Source organism: Cetorhinus maximus, unplaced genomic scaffold (genome assembly GCF_964194155.1).
Source record: "Cetorhinus maximus unplaced genomic scaffold, sCetMax3.hap1.1 HAP1_SCAFFOLD_2691, whole genome shotgun sequence".
NCBI lineage: Eukaryota > Metazoa > Chordata > Chondrichthyes > Lamniformes > Cetorhinidae > Cetorhinus > Cetorhinus maximus.
Window position 1 is genome coordinate 1 of NW_027598624.1, and position 22,500 is coordinate 22,500.

At 50.6% G+C, this 22,500-nt stretch overlaps 1 protein-coding gene across 1 annotated transcript in view; it reads right to left on the reverse strand.

Annotated features, from left to right (window-relative positions):
* Nucleotides 1–70: 70 nt before the first annotated feature.
* The window catches only part of LOC144677569 (scavenger receptor cysteine-rich domain-containing protein DMBT1-like), a gene marked incomplete at both ends in the record, with an annotated part of 35,843 nt that continues 13,413 nt past the window's right edge, over nt 71–22,500 (reverse strand). Inside the window, 4 exons of the mRNA XM_078537626.1 lie at nt 71–314; nt 5,022–5,318; nt 7,310–7,612; nt 16,428–16,733. Coding sequence (XP_078393752.1) covers nt 71–314; nt 5,022–5,318; nt 7,310–7,612; nt 16,428–16,733 — 1,150 coding nt within the window. The remainder of the gene's footprint in view (nt 315–5,021; nt 5,319–7,309; nt 7,613–16,427; nt 16,734–22,500) is intronic.

Here is a 22,500-nt window from a genome sequence, read left to right on the forward strand (position 1 = left end):
GGTGCAGACGACCCCGGCGTCCTCCCCGTGGTGGCAGTTGTGGGAGCCCCAGAGCCGGGAGCTGCAGTACCACAGGACCGTCTCGTCTCCCCGGCACGCCACGTCGTCCAGCCAGATGGGGCCCGTGCCTCGGCCAAAGCGGGCGTGGGAGGGCGCGGACAGGGCTGCCCCACAGCCCAGGCTGCTGCACACCACCTTGGCGTCGTGCAGCCCCCACTGGTCGTCACAGATAGTGCCCCAGCTGTCACCGAAGGAGATCTCTACTCGACCTTCGCAGGGGTTGCTCCCGTTCACCAGCTGGAGCTGCATCCTTTCTGCGGGGGGGAGGGGGTTAAAATAACAACCGTGAGGCACATCCGCTTATTTATTGTTTCAGTTATTCCCTTTGGTTCCCCTTTTCTCCTTCCGTTGAGCGACAGGGAGACCGCGGCGCAGGATCGGGCCTACGCCGGTCAAGAGACGAGCCTCGCCTCGCTTAGCCCAACTCCCTCCGAGGCCCTCCGGCTAGGGGGCTTCACCCGGCCACAGCGAAGGAACGGCCGACATCCTCTTCCCAAGTCAAGGACGGTGAGTGGCACCTTATGGATGAGCCCATAAGGCCACAGGAGCAGAAATTAGGCCATTCGGCCCATCGAGTCTGCTCCGCCATTCAATCACGGCTGATAAGTTTCTCAACCCCCATTCTCCCGCCTTCTCCCCATAACCTTTGATCCCCTTACCAATCAAGAACCTATCTATCTCGCTCTTAAATACACTCAATGACCCGGCCTCCACAGCCTTCTGTGGCAATGAATTCCATAGATTCACCACTCTCTGGCTAAAGAAGTTTCACCTCATCTCTGTTCTAAAAGGTCTTCCCTTTACTCTGAGGCTGTGCCCTCGGGTCCTGGTCTCTCCTACTAATGGAAACATCTTCCCCGCGTCCCACTCTATCCAGGCCTTTCAGTATTCTGTAAGTTTCAATCAGATCCCCCCCTCATCCTTCTAAACTCCATCGAGTATAGACCCAGAGTCCTCAAACGTTCCTCGTATGTTAAGCCTTTCATTCCTGGGATCGTTCTCGTGAACCTCCTCTGGACCCCTCTCCAGGGCCAGCACATCCTTCCTGAGATACGGGGCCCAAAATTGCTCACAATATTCTAATTGTGGTCTGACCAGAGCCTTATAAAGCCTCAGCAGCACATCCCTGCTTTTATATTCTAGTCCTCTCCAAATAAATGCCAACGTTGCATTTGCCTTCCTAACTACCGACTCAACCTGCAAGTTGACCTTAGCATTTGCTCACCCGGACCCTGCGACCCTCTTGGGTTGAAAGACTTTTACCTCATCTCCTCTCTCACCTTTAATACCAAGCGCTGTAATTCTACACCTCCTGGACACTGCCCTCCCTGCTGAAGTTAGTATGCCCTCCGGCCAGGCCCCTCACAATTTTGTACATCTCAATCAAATCTCCTTTCGTACTCCTCTGCTCCAGGCAGAACAACCTCACCCTGCCCAATCTCTCTGCTTAGCTACAATTTCCCAGTCCTGCCAACATTCTTCCAAATCTCCTCTGCACCCTCTGTAATACAGTTATATCCCTAGCCTGTGAACAGCTTGCTAGGTCAGCATTTATTATCCATCCCTAATTGCCCATCAGAAGCTTCCTTACTTACTCTTTGATGCGATGTGAGGGTCTCTACCTAGGCCAGCTTTTATTATCCATCCCTAATTGCCCCCTTACAAAGGTTTTTTTTAAAAATTCATCCGTGGGCTGTTGGCATCGCTGGTTAGGCCAGCATTTATTGCCCATCCCTAATTGCCCTCGAGAAGGTGGTTTTTTTATCTTAATTCATTCAAGGGGTGTGAGCATCACAAGCTGACGCCAGCATTTATTGCCCATCCCTTTTGGCCCCTTGAGAAGGCGGTGGTGAGCCGCCTTCTTGAGCCTCTGCAGTTCCCTGTGGTGTAGGTACACCCACAGTGCTGTTAGGGAGGGAGTTCCAGGATTTTGTCCATGTGGTGTAGGTACACCCACAGTGCTGTTAGGGAGGGAGTTCCAGGATTTTGTCCCCTGTGGTGTAGGTACACCCACAGTGCTGTTAGGGAGGGAGTTCCAGGATTTTGTCCCTGTGGTGTAGGTACACCCACAGTGCTGTTAGGGAGGGAGTTCCAGGATTTTGTCCCTGTGGTGTAGGTACACCCACAGTGCTGTTAGGGAGGGAGTTCCAGGATTTTGTCCCTGTGGTGTAGGTACACCCACAGCGCTGTTAGGGAGGGAGTTCCAGGATTTTGTTCCTGTGGTGTAGGTACACCCACAGCGCTGTTAGGGAGGGAGTTGCAGGATTTTGTCCCTGTGGTGTAGGTACACCCACAGTGCTGTTAGGGATGGAGTTCCAGGATTTTGACCCAGTGACAGTGAAGGAACGGCCGATATATTTCCAAGTCAGGATGGTGAGTGACTTGGAGGGGAACTTCCAGGTTGTGGTTTTCCCATCTATCTTTTCCCTTGTCCTTCTAGGTGGTAGAGGTCGTGGGTTTGGAAGGTGCTGTCTATGGAGCCTTGGTGAACTGCTGCAGTGCATCTTGTAGATGGTACACACACTGCTGCTACTGTGCGTCGGTGGTGGAGGGAGTGAATGTTTGTGGATGGGGTGCCGATCGAGCGGGGCTGCTTTGTCCTGGACGGTGTCGAGCTTCTCGAGTGTTGCGGGAGCTGCAACTCATCCAGGCAAGTGGGGAGTATCCCATCACACTCCTGACTTGTGCCTTGTCGATGGTGGACAGGCTTTGGGGAGTCAGGAGGTTGAGTTACTCTCCGCAGGATTCCCAGCCTCTGACCTATTCAACTGATAGTAATTTCTCGAAGAATTAACCCTGTCAGCCTCACACCTGGAAGTTCCCCTCCGAGTCACTCGCTATCCTGACTTGGTAATATATCGGCCGTTCCTTCACTGTCACGGGGTCAAAATCCTGGCATATTCATCTTGTGGCTGGAGCAAAGTAACAGGTGATCGCACTACTGGCGCCTGGTATAGTCCCCGCCTGGAGAAAGGAGCGGGTATTACCAGCGTCTTACCGTCCACTGTACAATTTCATTGATGTAAATCGAGCTGAATGTTGGGCAGCTACTGTCTACCTAATACAAGCCACCACTATTGTACCATCCACATTTCCAAGTCCCTGTTTGGCTGAGCTCAACTGCAGGGTCAAGCAGAATTACAGGATGATCACAGCACGGAAGGAGGCTATTCGGCACATCCTGTCTGTACTGGCTCTTCAACCGAGCAACTCACCACCCACCCCGCCCCACCCCGCCCCACCTCTGCCTTCTCCCTGTAACCCTGCACACACTTCGTTTTCAGACCACAGTTTCCTTCCCTTTTCAAAGCCTCGATTGAAGCTGCCTCCCCCGGGCCTTCTCAGGCAGCGCGTTCCAGATCCGGAACTCCTCCCAATGCCTGAGGCTGTTTCTCCCCAGGTCGCTGTTGCTTCTTCCGCCGGATCCCCTTCAATCCGTGCCCTCTCCTTCTTGATCTCCTCTCCCCCCCCCCGCCACGACCAATGGGAACAGGTTCACCCTCTTCTACCCTGTCCAGGCCCCCTCGCGATTTTGAGCACCCCTATCGAATCTCCTGGCAATCTTCTCTTCTCCAAGGAAGACAGTCCCGCCTTCCCCAATATATCCACGTCACCCAAGTCCCTCATCCCGGGGACCATTCCCGTGAATCTTCTCTGCACTCTCCAAAGCCTTCACAACCTTCCTAAAGAGCGGTACTCAGAACTGGACGCAATACCCCAGCTGAGGCTGAACTAGTGTCTGATGCAAATTCAACATCACCTCCTTGCTCCTGTACTCTGATAATAAAGCTTAGGGTACTCTATGCTTTACAAGAGATTTTCTTAACCTGCCCTTGCCGTCTTCAATGATGTATTTTAGGTCCCTCTGACCCTGGTACCCCTTTTAGAATTGGGTCCTCTGTGTAATATTGTTTAATCAAAGGGGAAGATGTGCATGGTCAGATCTGATATTGGCTACTCTCTACACGTATCCAAAGTCTGAAATTGCTCATTTATTGGACACCGATCCTGCTAACTTCATATAAAGGGGCTGCATTTTTCAAAATGTCCTCCAATCCAATCCGATTTCAACTCGAAACAAAAATAAAAACAAAAATACCTGGAAAAACTCAGCAGGTTTGGCAGCATCGGCGGAGAGGAGCAAGTCCGAATGACCCTTCAACAGAACTAAGTCAAATTAGAAGAGAGGTGAAATATAAGCTGGTTTAAGGGGGGGTGGGACAAGTAGAGCTGGATAGAGGGCCAGTGATAGGTGGAGATAACCAAAAGATGTCACAGACAAAAGGACAAAGAGGTGTTGAAGGTGGTGATATTATCTAAAGGAATGTGCTAATTAAGGGTAGAAAGCAGGACGGGCAAGGTGCAGATAGCCCTAGCGGGGACGGGGTGGGGTGAAGGAATCAAAATAGGCTAAAAGGTAGAGATAAAACAATTAGCCTTTATCGATTCCTGCACCCCACCCCACCCCCACTAGGGCTCTCTGCACCTTGCTCGTCCTGCTTTCTACCCTTAATTAGCACATTCCTTAGATAATATCCCCACCTTCAACACCTCTTTGCCCTTTTGTCTGTGACATCTTTTGGTTATCTCCACCTATCACTGGCCCTCTATCCAGCTCTACCTGTCCCACCCACCCACCACCCCCCCCACCAACTTAAACCAGCTTATATTTCACCTCTCTTCTATTTTTACTTAGTTCTGTTGAAGGGTCGTGAGGACTCGAAACGTCAACGGTGCTCCCTCTCCGCCGATACTGCCAGACCCGCTGAGCTTTTCCAGGTTTTTTTTTGTTTTTGTTTTTGTTTCGGATTTCCAGCGTCCGCAATTCTTTTTTTCTCTTCAATGAAAAATTGGATCGTTGTTCGAGAGCAGATTGACACCGATCGGCCCGACGCTGCCGCCATGTGGGATGTGCTCGTTTCGAGTCTCGATTTTCTTTGCGCGGGACTTCGGCTGCCTACCTGAAATAGCGATCGCGAGGGATTCGCTCTGGGTGGAGTTGTACTCCCGCCCGGCGATGGTTGTCCGGTACGCGCAAGTGTAGTCTCCCTGATTGGCCATCGTCGTGTTCACCATGGTGAACTCCGCAACTGAGTCGCGCACGGTCAACCTGGTGCTTATCTCCAGCCCATTCTGGTACAGCTGGAAATTGCGGGTCCGGTAGGCTTTCGGGGCTGTGCAGAGCAGGGTGAGTAGCTGCCCCTGGGGGTACAGATGAAACTCAGTGTTCCTGGATATCGTGGGTCGTTCTGCCTTGCCTGAAAGATAAAAGGGAGGCAACTCTTGTGAACGCAAGGCCTGAACGCAAGTCAACCCAATCTTTTGGCATCTCTTACCCCCGCTGTGCATTGACGGACAAGGTTGCCCCTTCCTGGGGAGCCAGAATCCTGATTTCTACAGTGGGAAGGTGGTGGTGGGGGGCGATTGGTGTTGGTGGGGGGAAGTGGGGTGGTGGTGAGTTAAGCTCAGGGAGGAGGTAGGGCCATGCAGAATATAATCCTGCACCTCTGCAAGCAGAACCACCATCTTGCAAAGCATGAGAGGTGTACGAAACATACGACACTACGAAATCACCCAACAAGACATTAAAGAGGCCATGTGTGCCAATAAGGTACTAATGGATATGTTCCATCAAGATGAGGAAGGTTTGGGTGTCATGGAAGAGGAAGCCATTACCACTGACGAACAAACTTACTATGATTGAGAGAAGATGTACATGTCTGAGATTCGGCAGTATCTAAGAGAATTGAATCTCATCTTCAAAGTCTTCAGGGAACCCTTTGTATCAGACGCTAAGCTGTTTTCTGCAAACGTATGTTGTAAATTTTATGAATACCTTTTTAAAATGTATATATCCTCGTAAGTTTGTTGCCCTCTTAAGAATAAAGAATTGCAAGGTCTGTAAGGCAGGAGTGTATGAGCGAATGTAGGAGGGGCTCAACATCACCTCACGAGGAGGAACACATGGATGTCTTCAAATATCGTGGCTCGTAACTACACGAGCGCCTGCCCCATTGTTGCATCTCGCCTTATCTGACGTTTATCGTATGCCTCAGTCGCTCGCAGCGCAGAACAGGACTGACGCCGAAACGAGAGACAGCCTCGTCAAAGATTCACGCCTGACGCTCATCAGGGAAAACACCCGAGCACCAAGTCTCCAAGCGTCACTGCGATGTTGGCGACGGGACAAACGGGTGCCGTTTGGCGGGCCGGCTGAATCGGGTTGTTTGACGCGTTGCCATGGAGACAGCAACGGAGCACTGTAGGCTCCCCAGGCTCCCGGCTTCAACCAAAGGCATAAGGTTTGACCATATTTCTTTTGTCTGAAGCGACCGGGTCCCTGAGTATAAATGTACATTGCTTCTAGCATGTATAAATGAGCTGCACCATGAACTTGACTCCTGACTTCTGAACCTGCATCTAAACCTCAATTATCTTATCTTAACTGTGTATCCTTTTGTTATTGGCCAGGAAACCTGTCCCACCTTCCGCCCCCACACTTTCACGCCTACCCCCACCCCTAGTCTATTAAAGCCCCTGATAATTTTGATCAACGCAATGAAATCTCCACATAACCTTCTTTGTTCTGAGGAGAACATGCATGAGTTCTCTATTCTCTTTCATGTTGCTCATTCTTGGCACCAAGCTACCAACCTTAGTTGAACGTTCCCTGGTCTAAAGCAACCCCCAGTGGCTCCACACAACTAGATTTTACAGATACAGATTTTTTCTTTTCCCACCTATTTCCATTATTTTTAAATGTATTTCCACCATTGTTTATTTCTACCTTTTAGTATTCCCCACCCCCCACTAGAGCCATCTGCACCTTATCTGCCCTGTCTTCTACTCTTAATTAGCACATTCCTTTAGATAATATCACCACCTTCAACACCTCTTTGTGCTTTTATCTGTGACAGATTTTGGTTATCTCCACCTATCACTGGCTATTTGTCCCAACAAACCCCCCACCTTAAACCAGCTTTTATATTTCACCCCTTTCCTAATTTTACTTAGTTCTGTTGAAGGGTCATGAGGACTCGAAACGTCAACTGTGCTCCCCTCTCCGCCGATGCTGCCAGACCTGCTGAGTTTTTCCAGGTGTTTCTGTTTCTGTTTTGGATTTCCAGCATCCGCAGTTTTTTATTTTTACTTTTAGATACGTCTCCCTCTGCCTCTTTGCCTCAGTCACTCATGTGGAGCGACCTCGAAACCAGAAAGCGGGGGTGGGGGGTGAAAATCGGCGACTCACTTGTGATGGCGACCTGGACCCGGTCACTGTGAGTGGACGAGTGCATCTTGTGGTTGATCAGCACTTTGAACATGCAAGTGAAGTAGCCTTCCTGGTGCATGCTGATGTTGTGGATGGTCAGGATGGCGCTGGAGGCTGACGTCGGCCCCACCGAGGCCACCGGTCCCGACTCGCCCACTTTGTAGAGGTAGAAGGTGATCACCGCGAAGACGCTGGCCGACGAGCAGCGGAAGTTGACGGCCTCGCCTTGGACAAACATGCCGGACGTCCGCAACACCGAAATCGAGGGCCGCAACAGGACATCTGAGGCGGGGGAGAGAAAGAGAGAGTGATCACGGGTGAATCGCTTTGCTCCAGAGGCCCGGGTCAAACCGTTTTGGCCGGGGTTGGGTGGAGGGGGGCATCATTGGCTCTAGAAATTCGCCCCGGGTCACCTTTACATCGCCTATTCTAAATCCCGCTCGATTTCAGCTCCCCGGGCATGTTGATTGGACGGCGACCGGGCGGGGGATTGGACCAAGCAACGAATGCAACACGGCCTGTTCTCCATTCTTAGCCAGGATGAGTTTCCTCCCCATTCAGAAATATACAGAGCAAAGGTTACCTGTTTCAATCCCGCGCTGTCCGAACATATGAAGCAGGAACAGGAGGAGGCCACTCGGCCCTTCGAGCCTGCCCCGCCATTCAATAAGCTGACGGCCAATTTGATTGTAACCTCAGCCCCACATTCCGGCTGACCCCCCCAATAACCTTTCACCCACCCCCACCTTGCTTAACCAGAATCTATCACGCTCGGCCTTAAACATATTTAAAGACCCTGTTCCCAATGCCTTTTGGGGAAGAGAGTTCCAAAGGCTCACCAACCTTTGAGAGAAGGAAATTCTCCTCGTCTCCATTTAAATGGACGAACCCATATTTACAAACAGTGACGTCTATCACAGAATCACACACACAGTGCAGAAGAGGCCCTTCGGCCCATCGAGTCTGCACCGACACTGTGAGAAACGCCCTGACCTACCTACCTAATCCCATTGACCAGCACTTGGCCCCATCACCTTGAATGTCATGACGTGCCAAGTGCTCATCCAGGTACTTTTTAAAGGATGTGAGGCTAACCCGCCTCCACCACCCTCCCAGGCAGCGCATTCCAGACCCTCACCACCCTCTGGGTAAAAAAAGTTTTTCCTCACACCCCACCCCCTAAACCTCCTGCCCTTCACCTTGACCTTATGTCCACCTGTGACTGACCTTTCAAGTAAGGGGAACAGCTGCTCCCTATCCACCCTGCCCATGCCCCTCATGATCTTGTACACCTCGATCAGGTCGCCCCTCAGTCTTCTCTGCTCTTAACGAAAACAACCCAAGTCTATCCAACCTCTCTTCAACACTCAAATGTTTCATCCCAGGCAACATCCTGGTGAATCTCCTCTGCACCCCCTCCAGTGCCATCACATCCTTCCTATAATGTGGTGACCTAAGGTCTAGATTCTATGTCTAGGTTTAGATTCTCCCACAAGAGGAAACATCCTCTCCACATCCACCCTGTCAAATCCCCTGACGGTCCTATATGCATCCATCAAGACGCCTCTTATTCTTCTAAACTCCAGTGAGGACAACTCTGGCCAAAGGCTCAGGCGTCACCTCTTACTTTGTAACATAAAACCACGTTCGGAGTTCTAGATAAAAAATAACAGAAAGTGTCGTAAAAACTCAGCAGGTCTGGGAGCATCTGTGAAGGGAGAAAAAGACTTAACGTTTCGAGTCCAATATGACTCTTCTTCGGAACTTAGACGCCAAAACTGAACAGCATACAAATATACGAATGAGGAGCAGGGGTAGGCCATTCGGCCCCTCGAGTCTGCTCCCCCATTCAATTAGATCATGCCTGATCTGATTGTAACCTCGACCCCACATTCCGGCCTCCCCCCCCCTCCGATAACCTTTCACACCCCCCTTGTTAATCAAGAATCGATCTACCTCGGCCTTAAAAACATTCAAAGACTCTGCCTCAAAACTCCATTTGATATTTCTTACATCCGTTGCACATTTACGAAGCTGAACTTTACCAGTCCAGTCATATTAAGTGCATTGCAACTTGTGATGTTTTCTTCTCTCTGGGGTTCATGAGTCTTTGGCACCCTCTTCCTCAAAAGGCCGTTGGAAGTAGAGTTTTTGAATATTTTTAAGGCAAGATCGATTCTTGGTAAACAAGGAGGGGTGAAGGGCTAATCAGGGAGAGGCAGGAATGTGGGGTTGAGGTTACAATTAAATCAGGCATGGTCTTATTGGATGGGCGAGCAGGTTGGAGGGGCCGAGTGGTCTACTCCCGCTCCTAATTCATACGTTCGTGTCAACATCGTTAGACCGAAAGCGGGATCATCTTGGCAAGTCACAACAGGAACTCACTGGGTAGAACATCTGTCTGACATAGAATTAGATAGCGCTGACTGCACTAAATACCAAGCACTGTGTGTTCGGCGCGGTCGCTCAGGCCCCACTCGTTTTGCCCCCAACCATTTCCTTAGCCCTGGTGTTCATATCGCACACCTGTGATGCTACAAAGTGGCGGGACCCTTCCAGAAGGGTTCTGAAGTGGGGGGGCCCCGGCGGGTGAGAAGTTCCCCAAAATGGCCACTGTCAGATCGTCTCTGCCCATCCCACGCAGCTCCTGCTGAGCTAACTCAATTGGCCGCAAGAGGACGTAAGGACAGAGGCGGTGCGTAGTCCGCAGCTGGTCCGATCCCACCCCATCCTGCGTCTACACAGAGAGAAACAGGCTTAACGTTTCATCTCCGTATGGCCCTCCTTCAGAGCTGGACAGCAGTAGACACTTGATGCATTTTATACTGGGGGTGGAGCAGGGGGAACAAGGTGGAAGGTCGGCGGTAGGTGTGATCTCAGGAGAGATCGACAAAGATGTCTTGGACACAAGACGAAGGGAGTGTTAATGATAGCGTTAAAGTCTAAAGAAGGTGTTGATGGTGGCATAAAGGTACAATAGCGGAATGTCTGAATAGCAGAAGGGTCAGCGTTCAGTGAGATCACAACATAGGAACAAGTGATAGATGGCCCTTTTTGGAGGGTGGGGTGTGGTGACTGGGGGTAAAGGATCAAAAAAACTGAACGAATCAATCAATAAATAACGCATAAAAATAAATTTAAATTTAAATTCAACGTTAAAAAATGGATTTCAAAAGGGTGCGGTCGAGACGGAGGAGAGAGTTCGTGGTCTGAAGTTGTTGGACTCAATATTCAGTCCGGAGGGCTGTAAAGCGCCCGGTCGGAAGATGAGGTGCTGTTCCTCCAGTTTGCGTTGAGCTTCACTGGAACAATGCAGCAGGCCAAGGACGGACATGTGGGCAAGAGAGCAGGGTGGGAGTGTTAAAATGGCAAGCAACAGGGAGGTTTGGGTCATGCTTGCGGACAGACCGAAGGTGTTCCGCAAAGCAGGCACCCAGTCGGCGTTTAGTCTCCCCCGGCAATGCAGAGGAGGGGGCCACATTGGGAGCTGGCATATTCCACAGACGTGTCGGGTTAAGTAGCCTCCGACACGGGTAAAAAAGGCAGGAGGAGTTCCGGGAGGGATTTGAACCTGCATTAGCCTAGTGCATTAACAGTAGGCCAACAATGCACCTCAACTGCCTCCGCTACAAGTATACCCTTCCTTCAGTGAGGAGATATTAATGATACGCAGACTCACGAATGCCCTGTATCGTTGTAGCAAGCCCTTCCCTACATTTCTACCCCACTCTCCACCACCGCCCTTTCAGTAAGGAACCAGCATCCCATTTGCCTTCCTAATGATTGTCGCTGATGCTCGAGGAGGGTGGAACTGGGTGACAGCAGCGCAGATCAAAGGGTTGTGGGGTTGGAGGAGACTTCAGAATTGGGGATGGGGGGGAGGTGAGACCACGGAGGTGTTTGCAAGCGAGGGTGAGGGCAAACAGCACGAAATGTGGAAGAAGTAGGGTGATTGCGGGGGGGGACTGGGTGGGGAGGAACCCCAGCGTTGGCACCCTTAGCCTAACAGCCAACTCTGTGGATTGCAGAGGATTCCATATAACACCACATTTGGCATAGAGTGATAGAGTGATAGAGTCACAGAAAAAGGCCCTTGGGCCCATCTAGTCTGCGCCGGTCAAACAAGTACCTAACAAGTGCTGGCCCTGGAGAGGGTCCAGAGGAGGTTCACGAGAACGAACCCAGGAATGAAAGGCTTAACATATGAGGAACATTTGAGGACTCTGGGTCTATACTCGATGGAGTTTAGAAGGATGAGGGAGGGGGATCTGATTGAAACTTACAGAATAATGAAAGGCCTGGATAGAGTGGATGTGGGGAAGATGTTTCCATTAGTAGGAGAGACTAGGACCCGAGGGCACAGCCTCAGAGTAAAGGGAAGACCTTTTAGAACAGAGATGAGGAGAAACTTCTTTAGCCAGAGAGTGGTGAATCTATGGAATTCATGGCCACAGAAGGCTGTGGAGGCCAGGTCATTGAGTGTATTCAAGAGCGAGATAGATAGGTTCTTGATTGGTAAGGGGATCAAAGGTTATGGGGAGAAGGCGGGAGAATGGGGTTGAGAAAATTATCAGCCATGATTGAATGGCGGAGCAGACTCGATGGGCCGAATGGCCTAATTTCAGCTCCTATGTCTTATGGTCTATTCTAATCCCATTTGCCAGCACTAGGCCCATAGCCTTATATGCCAAGGCATCACAAGTACACAATCAAATACTTCTTAAATGTTATGAGGGTTTCTGCCTCTACCACCCTTACAGGCAGTGAGTTCCAGATTCCCACCACCCTCTGGGTGAAAAAAATTCTTCCTCACATCCCCTCTAAACCTCCTGCCCCTTACCTTAAATCTATGCCCCCTGATTATTGATCCCTCTATCAAGGGGAAAAGTCCCTGTCTACCCTAAATACGCCCTCTCATAACTTTATACATGCAACACCAAAGCAGCGCATGCTAGTGTTTATACTATTTTCGGGGGTAAAAAAACAATTAAACTCAATTAATAAAACAAGGGGGCAAATTAAATGGCAGCCCCTTAAAGGGAAACTGCGAAAACAAAGAGAAACTCTGAAAGAAGACTAACAAAAATGAAATTTAAGTACGACTAAAGGTGCCAACAAAGGTGCCAAGCCCCTGTGGTACCCACCCAAGCCTCGATCGTGCCCAAGTGTTTATGCTCCATTCGGGCCTCCCCACCTAAATCCCACATCACCAGGCCTCACTCCCTGTCTACTGCAAACGTGTGCCCAGTGCCTTTGTCTGTTTGTTTAGCTTCCCCTCAAATGCATCTGTAGGATTCACCTCGAACTCTCCCTCAGGCAACAAAGCTCAGTGTTCTCACCATCATTTGGGTAAAGGAAGTTCATCCCGACTTCCCGGTTGGATTTTCGGTAGCTATCTTACATTAACGGTCCAGTTAATGAAGAGCGCCCACCCTATTAAAGCCTTTCGTAGTTTTAAAGACCTCAGCTCGGTCAGCCATCCTTTATTTCTTTCACCAAGGAGAAATGAGCTCCAGTTTGCCAGTCCTTCCTTTCCCAAAGTGCATTCCCACACAGTACGTGGGACTGGACAGTGAGGCAATGCGTTTAATTGCCTGCCAATGCAATTCTGCCCAAGCTGACTTTTTACTTACCATAATGCTCAGCGGAGACAATCGTCAATGAGGAACAGTCAAAATTGTCATGCAAGACTCATTATTTGATGAACGCGCACTGTCAGAAACTTGATGCGGGCAATCTGCTAGCCTCAAGTCAAATTAACAAGGTGGATGCTGCGGAGGTGGCAGAGAGTGGCAGCAGTGTACCAACAGCTGGTCCTTGTATCATTCAATCGTGGGATGTGGGCGTTGCTGGCAAGGTGCAGCATTAACTGCCCATCTCTAATTGACCCTGGAGAGGCTGGTGGCCAACTGTCTTCTAGAACCGCTGCAGTCCGCGTAGTGTGGGTACACCCGCACAATCCACATGGTGCAGGTTCCAGGGAGTGTAGAGCCAACCATATTGCTGAGTGTCTGGAGTCATAGGTAGGTTAGACCACATAAAGAACAGAAGATTTATTTCCCTAAAGAGGATTGGTGAACTAGATGGATTTCCCCCCCACCGGTCATTAATAAGACATGAAGTTCCTGATTTTTAAAAATTTATTCACGAGATGTGGGTTTCTCTGGCTGGGCCAGTATTCATTGCCCATCGCTCGATGCCCTTAAGAAGGTGGTGGGTGAGCTGCCTTCTTGAACCACTGCAGTCCCTGTGGTGTAGGTACACCCACAGTACTGTTAGGGAGTTCCAGGATTTTGTCCATGTGGTGTAGGTACACCCACAGTGCTGTTAGGGAGGGAGTTCCAGGATTTTGTCCATGTGGTGTAGGTACACCCACAGTGCTGTTACGGAGGGAGTTCCAGGGTTTTGTCCCTGTGGTGTAGGTACACCCACAGCGCTGTTAGGGAGGGAGTTCCAGGATTTTGTCCATGTGGTGTAGGTACACCCACAGTGCTGTTACGGAGGGAGTTCCAGGGTTTTGTCCCTGTGGTGTAGGTACACCCACAGCGCTGTTAGGGAGGGAGTTCCAGGATTTTGTCCATGTGGTGTAGGTACACCCACAGTGCTGTTAGGGAGGGAGTTCCAGGATTTTGTCCCCTGTGGTGTAGGTACACCCACAGTGCTGTTAGGGAGGGAGTTCCAGGATTTTGTCCCTGTGGTGTAGGTACACCCACAGTGCTGTTAGGGAGGGAGTTCCAGGATTTTGTCCCTGTGGTGTAGGTACACCCACAGCGCTGTTAGGGAGGGAGTTCCAGGATTTTGTCCCTGTGGTGTAGGTACACCCACAGCGCTGTTAGGGAGGGAGTTCCAGGATTTTGTCCGTGTGGTGTAGGTACACCCACAGTGCTGTTAGGGAGAGAGTTCTAGGATTTTGACCAGTGACAGTGAAGGAACGGCCAATATATTTCCAAGTCAGGATGTTGAGTGAATTGGTGTGGAATTTCCAGGTGTAGGTGTTCACATCTATCTTCTGTTCTTGTCTTTATAGGTGGTAGTGATTGTGGGTTTGGAAGGTGCTGCCTAAGGAGCCTTGGTGAGTTGCTGCAGTGCAACTTGTAGATGGTACACACACTGCTGCTACTGTGAATGTGTGGCCAATAAAGCAGGGTGATTTTTCCAGGACAATGTCCAGCTTCTTGAGTGTTGTGGGAGCTGAACTCATCCAGGCAAGTGGGGAGTATTCCATCACCCTCCTGACTTGTGCCTTGTAGATGGTGGACAGGCTTTGGGGAGTCAGGGGGTGAGTTACTCACCACAGGGTTCCTAGCATCTGACCTGCTCTTGTAGTCGCAGTATTTTTTTGGCTGATCCCAGTTCAGTTTCTGGTCAGTGGGAACTCCAAGGATGTTGATAATGGGGGGTGCCATTGAACATCAAGGGGCGATGGTTGGGTTCTCTCTTGTTGGAGATGGTCACTGTGTGTCACAAATGTCACTTGCCTTGTCAGCCCAAGCCTGGATACTGTTCAGGTCTTGCTGCATTTGGACATGGGCTGCTTCAGTATCTGAGGAGTCGCGAATGGTGCTGAACATTGTGCAACCATCAGCGAACATTCCCCACTTCTGACCTTACGATGGAAGGAAGGTCATTGATGGAGCAGCTGAAGGTGGTTGGGCCTAGGACACTGCCCTTAGGGACTCCTGCAGCTGAGATAACAGACCTCCAACCACCACAACCATCTTCCTTTGTGCTTGCTATGACTCCAACCAGCGGAGAGTTTTGCCCGTGATTCCTATTGACTCCAGTTTTGCTAGGGCTCCTTGATGCCACACTCGGTCAAATGCTGCCTTGATGTCAAGGGCGGTCACCCTCACCTCACCTCAGGAGTTCAGCTCCTATGCTTGAACCAAGGCTGTAACGAGGTCAGGAGCTGAGCGGCCCTGGCAGAACCCAAACTGGGCATCAGTGAGCAGGTTATTGCTAAGCAAGTGCCGCTTGATAGCCCCTTCCATTGCTTCACTGATAATCGAGGGTAGACCAATGGTGTGGTAATTGGCTAGGTTGGATTTACCCTGCTTTTGGTACACAGGGCAACTTTCCCACTCGGCCAGGTAGATGCCAGTGATTTTGATCGAATTCAGATTCCACCACCCACCAACTGTGACGGGATTCGATCCCAGGGCCCCAGGTTTCCAATTCAGTGACATTCTCACTTCAGTACCGTCACTCACTCCGAGTTCCTGCCCCCAAGCTTGGCCTGCGTGGTGCAGTGCATGCTCCTTGACAGCCGCAGTAAACGCAAACTCCAGGGATGCAACTAATGTCTGATGAGGGTTTCGAATTAACCCTCGGAACCAACTTTTACAGGGGCCATTTCCAAATGGCAGGGCAGAGATCGAGATCTCCCGTGTCCCTCTTGCACCCACTAAAGATGTTTTCTTTGTCCTCTTTATAATGTGTTTATTTTTCTGAATTGTATCATTGCAAAGATAAACACTGAACAAAGTGATATTTTTTCTCAAAAGTGTCAGTCCGTATCTTGTTCTCAAGTATTTTTTTTTTCATTTCAGACAGTGCTGACCTTCAATCTGCTATTAACACCTACTCTGGACCAGCTCTGGCCTTCATTCAGCTCTTTACACATTCTGCTATTTCGCTTTCACACAGTGCTGACCTTCATTCTGCTATTAACACCTACTCTGGACCAGCTCTGTCCTTCATCAGCTTTTTACACATTCTGCTATTTCGCTTTCAGACAGTGCTGACCTTTATTCTGCTATTAACACCTACTCTGGACCAGTGCTGACCTTCATTCAGCTCTTTACACATTCTGCTATTTCGCTTTCAGACAGGGCTGACCGTTATTCTGCTATTAACATCCACTCCGGACCAAAAGCTTTAGCCTTTCATGCTCTCATTACCGCTTTCTTTGCCCCGTGCTCGGTGCCAGCTTTAACATTCAATCTACCCTGGGCCTCTAACCTATCCCCGGCCTTCTCTTTTGCTCCACCTGCCACTCCCCCCTTTCTCTACGTGTTCTTATTTCCCTTCAGGGGGAGGAGCCGAAACTCTTCTGCCAGCCCGTCATCTGAGCCCTGAAAGGGTTGACCAGCCTTACCTGTCACGGTCACTTTGACACGCTCACTCTCCGAGGAGTTGTACAGTTTTCCCGACCTCTTGAGCTGGTAGAGGCAGAGGTAATACCCGTTGTCGGCGTAGGTGAGGTTGGCGATGGAGAAGGTCATCGAGAATCCTGCCGTTGGCACGGCCTGGTAGGCCACGGGGGTCTCCCCGTCGACCTTGAGCAGCAGGAAGATGGCCCCGCTGAAGATGGAGGAGGCGGTGCACCTGATGCTCACGTACTCGCCGATGGAATACTTGCCAGATGTGCGGAACAGCTGGATGTGCGGCTTGGTCGGCTGGTCTGAAGGCGAAAAACGAGACGGGGAGGGGGGTGGGGGAGGGAGATTGGATGAAACAAGGAGGCGGCGAAAATCAGGTCACCGTGGGAATGAGACGCCAGAGAACGAGGTTGTTCAGGCCCTCCCTATCTTTCAACGGGCCGAGGCATGTGGCTGAGGTGTGACCACTTTCGCTGCAGTTGTGCAGGTTCTCTGTTTCCTTCCACATTTCCCAATTGAATTGGGAACGGGGAGAAGGCAGCACTGCAGCGTTGTCGTCGGACCCACAATCCGGAGGCCCGGGTTAATACCCTGGGGTCATGGGTGCAAACAACTGGCGCAATGTCCAACTGGGGGCTGCCTCTGCCTCGACCCCCGTGGTCCCCCCACCCACCGTCTCACCACCCCCACCGCCCCCCACCACCCGCCGTCTTACACATCGTTTTTGTTCAATTTTTGTTTCACGACAGGAGTACAAATAGGGGATCGCTGGGGCACTGGGTTGAGTGGGAGGAGAGCGGTGAGCCCGAACAGGTCGGTTTCCAGTGGCCTTGCTCACTCTCCTTAACGGTACTGGATAAAGGAGGAGGAGAAGGGCTTCAACTGCCTGGAGAGAGGCTTGCGGGGTTGGGGGCGGGGGGAGAGGCGTGGAGGTGAGGGGAAGCCAGTCATAAAATGTAAAGGGAAGACCTGAGGTCCATTTTGGTTTTGATTCCCAGCAGGAAACGCCTGATATGAATTTCGCCAGCTTTTCATTTAACCCAAAAGCAATGCAACCGAAATTCAGGGAAAATGCATAATAGGCATAATTGCTCATTGACACAATCGACCATGTGTAAACTAACATCAATTCACATTCTCCGACTTCTGTGCGCCAGGACTGCTATTCCGCTGCACTGAATGCCAGGGAAGTGAATGTCAGGTATAATTGGAGGCTTTAACATACATTTCACATTACCACAATTCTTCCCTCTCCCAGGTAAATGCAAAACAGTAGCCAGGTAAAGAGGGCAGTATTTAATGATTTTTTTTTCATTCGTTCATAGGATGTGGGCGCTGCTCGATAGACCAGTATTTATTGCCTATCCCTAATTGCCCCTTGAGAAGGTGTTCGCCAGCTGATTTCTTAAACAGCTGCAGTCCATGTGGTGTAGGTACACCCACAGTTAGGGGTGGGAGGGAGTTCCAGCGACAGTGAAGGAACGGCCGATACATTTCCAGGTCAGGACGGTGAGTGGCTCAGAGGGGGAACTTCCAGGTGGTGGTGTTCCCATTTCTTTGATGCCCTTGTCCTTCTAGGTAGTAGCGGCCGTGGGTTTGGAAGATGCTGTCGAAGGAGCCTTGGCGAGTTGCTGCAGTGCATCTTGTAGATGGTACACACACTGCTGCCACTGTGCGTCGGTGGTGGAGGGAGTGAATGTTTGTGGATGGGGTGCCAATCAAGCGGGGCTGCTTTGTCCTGGATGGTGTCGAGCTTCTCGAGTGTTGTGGGAGCTGCACTCATCCAGGCAAGTGGAGAGTATTCCATCACACTCCTGACTTGTGCCTTGTAGATGGCGAATAGGCTTTGTGGCATCAGGAGGTGAGTTACTCTCTGCAGGATTCCTAGCCTCTGACCTGCTCTTGTAGCCATTGCATTTATATGGCTGGTCCAGTTCAGTTTCTGGTCAATGGTAACCATCAGGATGTTGATAGTGGTAGTTCAGTAATGCCATTGAATGTCAAGGGGCGATGGTTGGATTCTCTCTTGTTGGAGATGGTCATTGCCTGGCACTTGTGTGGCGCGAATATTACTTGCCACTTGTCAGCCCAAGCCTGGATATTGTCCAGGTCTTGCTGCATTTGGACATGGACTGCTTCAGTATCTGAGGAGTCGCGAATGGTGCTGAACAATGTGCAATCATCAGCGAACATCCCCACTTCTCACCTTATGATGGAAGGAAGGTCATTGATGAAGCAGCTGAAGGTGGTTGGGCTGAGGACACTACCCTGAGGAACTCCTGCAGTGATGTCCCAGAGCTGAGATGACTGACCTCTAACAACCACAACCATCTTCCTTTGTGCTAGCTATGACTAACCAGAGGAGAGTTTTCCCCCTGAGTCCCATTGACTCCACTTTTGCCAAGGCTCCTTGATGCCACACTCTGTCAAATGCGGCCTGGATATCAAAGACAGACATCCTCACCTCACCTAGGGAGGTCAGATCTTTTGTCCATGTTTGGACCAAGGCTGCAATGAAATCAGGAGCTGAGTGGCCCTGGCAGAACCCAAACTGGGCGTCAGTGAGCAGGGTCTTGCTAAGCAAGTGTTGCTTGATAGCACTGTTGATAATCCCTTCCATTACTTTATTGATGATGGAGGGTAGGCTGATGGGACGGTAATTGGCAGGGTTGGAATTGTCCTACTTTTTGTGTACAGGACATACCCGGGCAATTTTACACATAGCTCTGTGGATGCCAGTGTTGTAATTGTTCTGGAACAGCTTGGCTAGGGGCGCGGCAAGTTCTGGAGCACAAGTCTTCAGAACTATTGCCGGAATATTGTCAGGGCCCATAGCCTTTGCAGTATCCAGTGCCTTCAGCTGTTTCTTGATATCACGTGGAGTGAATCAAATTGGCTGAATACTGGCATCCGTGATACTGGGGACCTCCGGAGGAGGCTGAGATGGATCATCCACTCGGCACTTCTGGTTGCAGATTGTAGCAAATGCTTCATCTATATCTTTGTGTGGGCTCCTCCATCATTGAGGATGGGGATATTTGTGGAGCCTCCTCCTCCAATGAGTTGTTTAATTGTCCATCACCATTCACGACTGGATGTGGCAGGACTGCAGAGCTTAAATCTGATCTGTTGGTTATGGGGGTCGCTTAGTTTTGTCTATCACTTGCTGCTTTATGCTGTTTGGCACGCAAGTAGTCCTGTTTTATAGCTTCACCAGGTTGACATCTCATTTTGAGGTGTGCCTGGTGCTGCTCCTGGCCTGCCCTCCTGCACTCTTCATTGAACCAGGGTTGGTCCCCTGGCTTGATGGTAACGGTAGAGTGGGGGATATGCCGGGCCATGAGGTTACAGATTATCTTTGAGTACAATTCTGCTGCTGCTGATGGCCCACAGCGCCTCATGGATGCCCAGTCTTGAGTTGATGGTCCTGTTTACGAAATCTATCCCATTCAGCACGGTGGTAGTGCCCCACAACACGATGGAGGGTGTCCCCAGTGTGAAGACGGGACTTTGTCTCCGCAACGACTGTGTGGTGGTCACTCCTGCCCATACTGTCATGGACAGATGCATCTGCGGCAGGCAGGTTGGTGAGGATGAGGTCAAGTATGTTTTCCCCTCTTGTTGGTTCCCTCACCACCTGCCGCAGACCCGGTCTAGCTGTTATGTCATTTGGGACTCGGCCAGCTTGGTCAGTAGCTGTGCTACCGAGCCACTCTTGGTGTTAGACATTGAAGTCCCCCACCCAGAGGACATTCTGCACCCTTTCCACCCTCAGTGCTTCCTCCAAGTGGTGTTCAACATGGAGAGGAGCACTGATTCATCAACTGAGGGAGGGCGGTACGTGGTAATCAGCAGGAGGTTTCCTTGCCCATGTTTGACCTGATGGTGAGACTTCATAGGGTCCGGAGTTAATCTTCAGGACTCCCAGGGCAACTCCCATCCGACTGTATACCACTGTGTCGCCACCTCTGCTGGGTCGGTTCTGCTGGTGGGACAGGACATACCCAGGGACACTGACGGTAGGGTCTGGGACGTTATCTGTCAGATCTGATTCCATGAGTTTGGTTAGGCCACGCTGCTGCTTGAGTTATCTGTGAGACAGCTCTCCCAATTTTGGCACTAGCTTGCCGGTGTTAGTAAGGAAGACTTTTGCAGGGTCGACATTGCTGAGATTTCCGTTGTCATTTCTGGTGCCTAGATCGATGCTGGGTAGCCTGTCAAGGCCGTATTGAATGAACGGCATGACACTAGGAAGTTCACAGGAACAAAGAGACCTTGGCGTGTGTGTCCATAGGTCTCTGAAGGCGGAGGGGCATGTTAGTGAGGTAGTGGAAAAGGCATATGGGACACTTGCCTTTATCAATCGAGGCATAGATTACAAAAGTAGGGAGGTCATGTTGGAGTTGTATAGAGCCTCGGTGAGGCCACAGCTGGAGTACTGGGTGCAGTTCTGGTCGCCACATTATAGGAAGGATGTGATGGCACTGGAGGGGGTGCAGAGGAGATTCACCAGGATGTTGCCTGGGATGAAACATTTAAGTGATGAAGAGAGGTTGGATAGACTTGGGTTGTTTCCGTTGGAGCGGAGAAGACTGAGGGGCGACCTGATCGAGGTGTACAAGATTATGAGGGGCATGGACAGGGTGGATAGGGAGCAGCTGTTCCCCTTAGTTGAAGGGTCAGTCACAAGGGGGCATAAGTTCAAGGTGAGGGGCAGGAGGTTTAGGGGGGATGTGAGGAAAACCTTTTTTTACCCAGAGGATGGTGAGGGTCTGGAATGCGCTGCCTGGGAGGGTGGTGGAGGCGGGTTAGCCTCACATCCTTTAAAAAGTACCTGGATGAACACTTGGCACATCATAAACATTCAAGGCTATGGGGCCAAGTGCGGGTCAATGGGATTAGGTCGGTAGGTCAGGTGTTTCTCACGTGTCGGTGCAGACTCGAAGGGCCGAAGGGCCTCTTCTGCACTCTGTGTGATTCTGATCCTGTCCAGTTTTGTTCCCTTGTCACAACTGAATGGCTTGTTGGCCATTTCACAGTCAACCACATTGCTGTGGTCCTGTAGTTACATATAGGGCAGATTCCCTTCCCTGGAGGGCATTAGTGAACCATCTGGGTTTTTACAACAATGGTTTCATGGTCATCATTAGACTTTTAATTCCAGATTATTGTCGAATTCAAATGCCACTATTTGCCGTGGCGGGATTGGAACACGGGACCCTAAAGCATTACCCCCGGGTTCTGGATCATTAGTCCAGCGACAAAGCCACTACACCATCACCTCCCCTCACGCTATTAGGATGGAGTTACAGCATTTTAACCCCAGCGACAGTGAAGGAACGGCCGACATATTTCCAAGTCAGGATGGTGAGTGGCTTGGAGGGGAACTTCCAGGTGGTGGTGTTCCCATGTGTCTGCTGCCCTTGTCCTTCTAGACGGTAGTGGTCATGGGTTTGGAAGGTGCTGTCTAAGGAGCCTTGGTGAGTTGCTGCAGTGCATCTTTTAGATGGTACACATACTGCTGCTACTGTCCGTCGGTGGTGGGAGGGAGTGGATGTTTGTGGATGGGGTGCCGATCAAGCGGGGCTGCTTTGTCCTGGACAGTGTCGAGCTTCTTGAGTGTTGTGGGAGCTGCACTCATCCAGGCAAGTGGAGAGTATTCCATCACACTCCTGACTTGTGCCTTGTAGATGGTGGACAGACTTTGGGGAGTCAGGAGGTGAGTGACTCACTGCAGAATTCCAAGCCTCTGGCCTGTTCTTGTATCCACAGTATTTATATGGCTGGTCCAGCTCTGGTTCTGGTCAATGGTAACCCCCAGGATGTTGATATGTGTTTGTTTGTGTGTCTGTCAATGTGTCTGTATGTGTGTCTCTGTGTGAGAATGTGCGGGTGTGTGTGTGTATATATATGTGTGCCTGTGCACGTGTGTTTCTGTGAGTGTGTGTAATTGTGCTTTTGTGTGTGTTAGTGAAAGTGTGTGTGTGTGAGTTTGTGTGTGAGATTGTGTGTGTGTGTGAGATTGTGTGCATACGTGCATGTGTGTGTGTGTGTGTGTGTGTGAGCGCC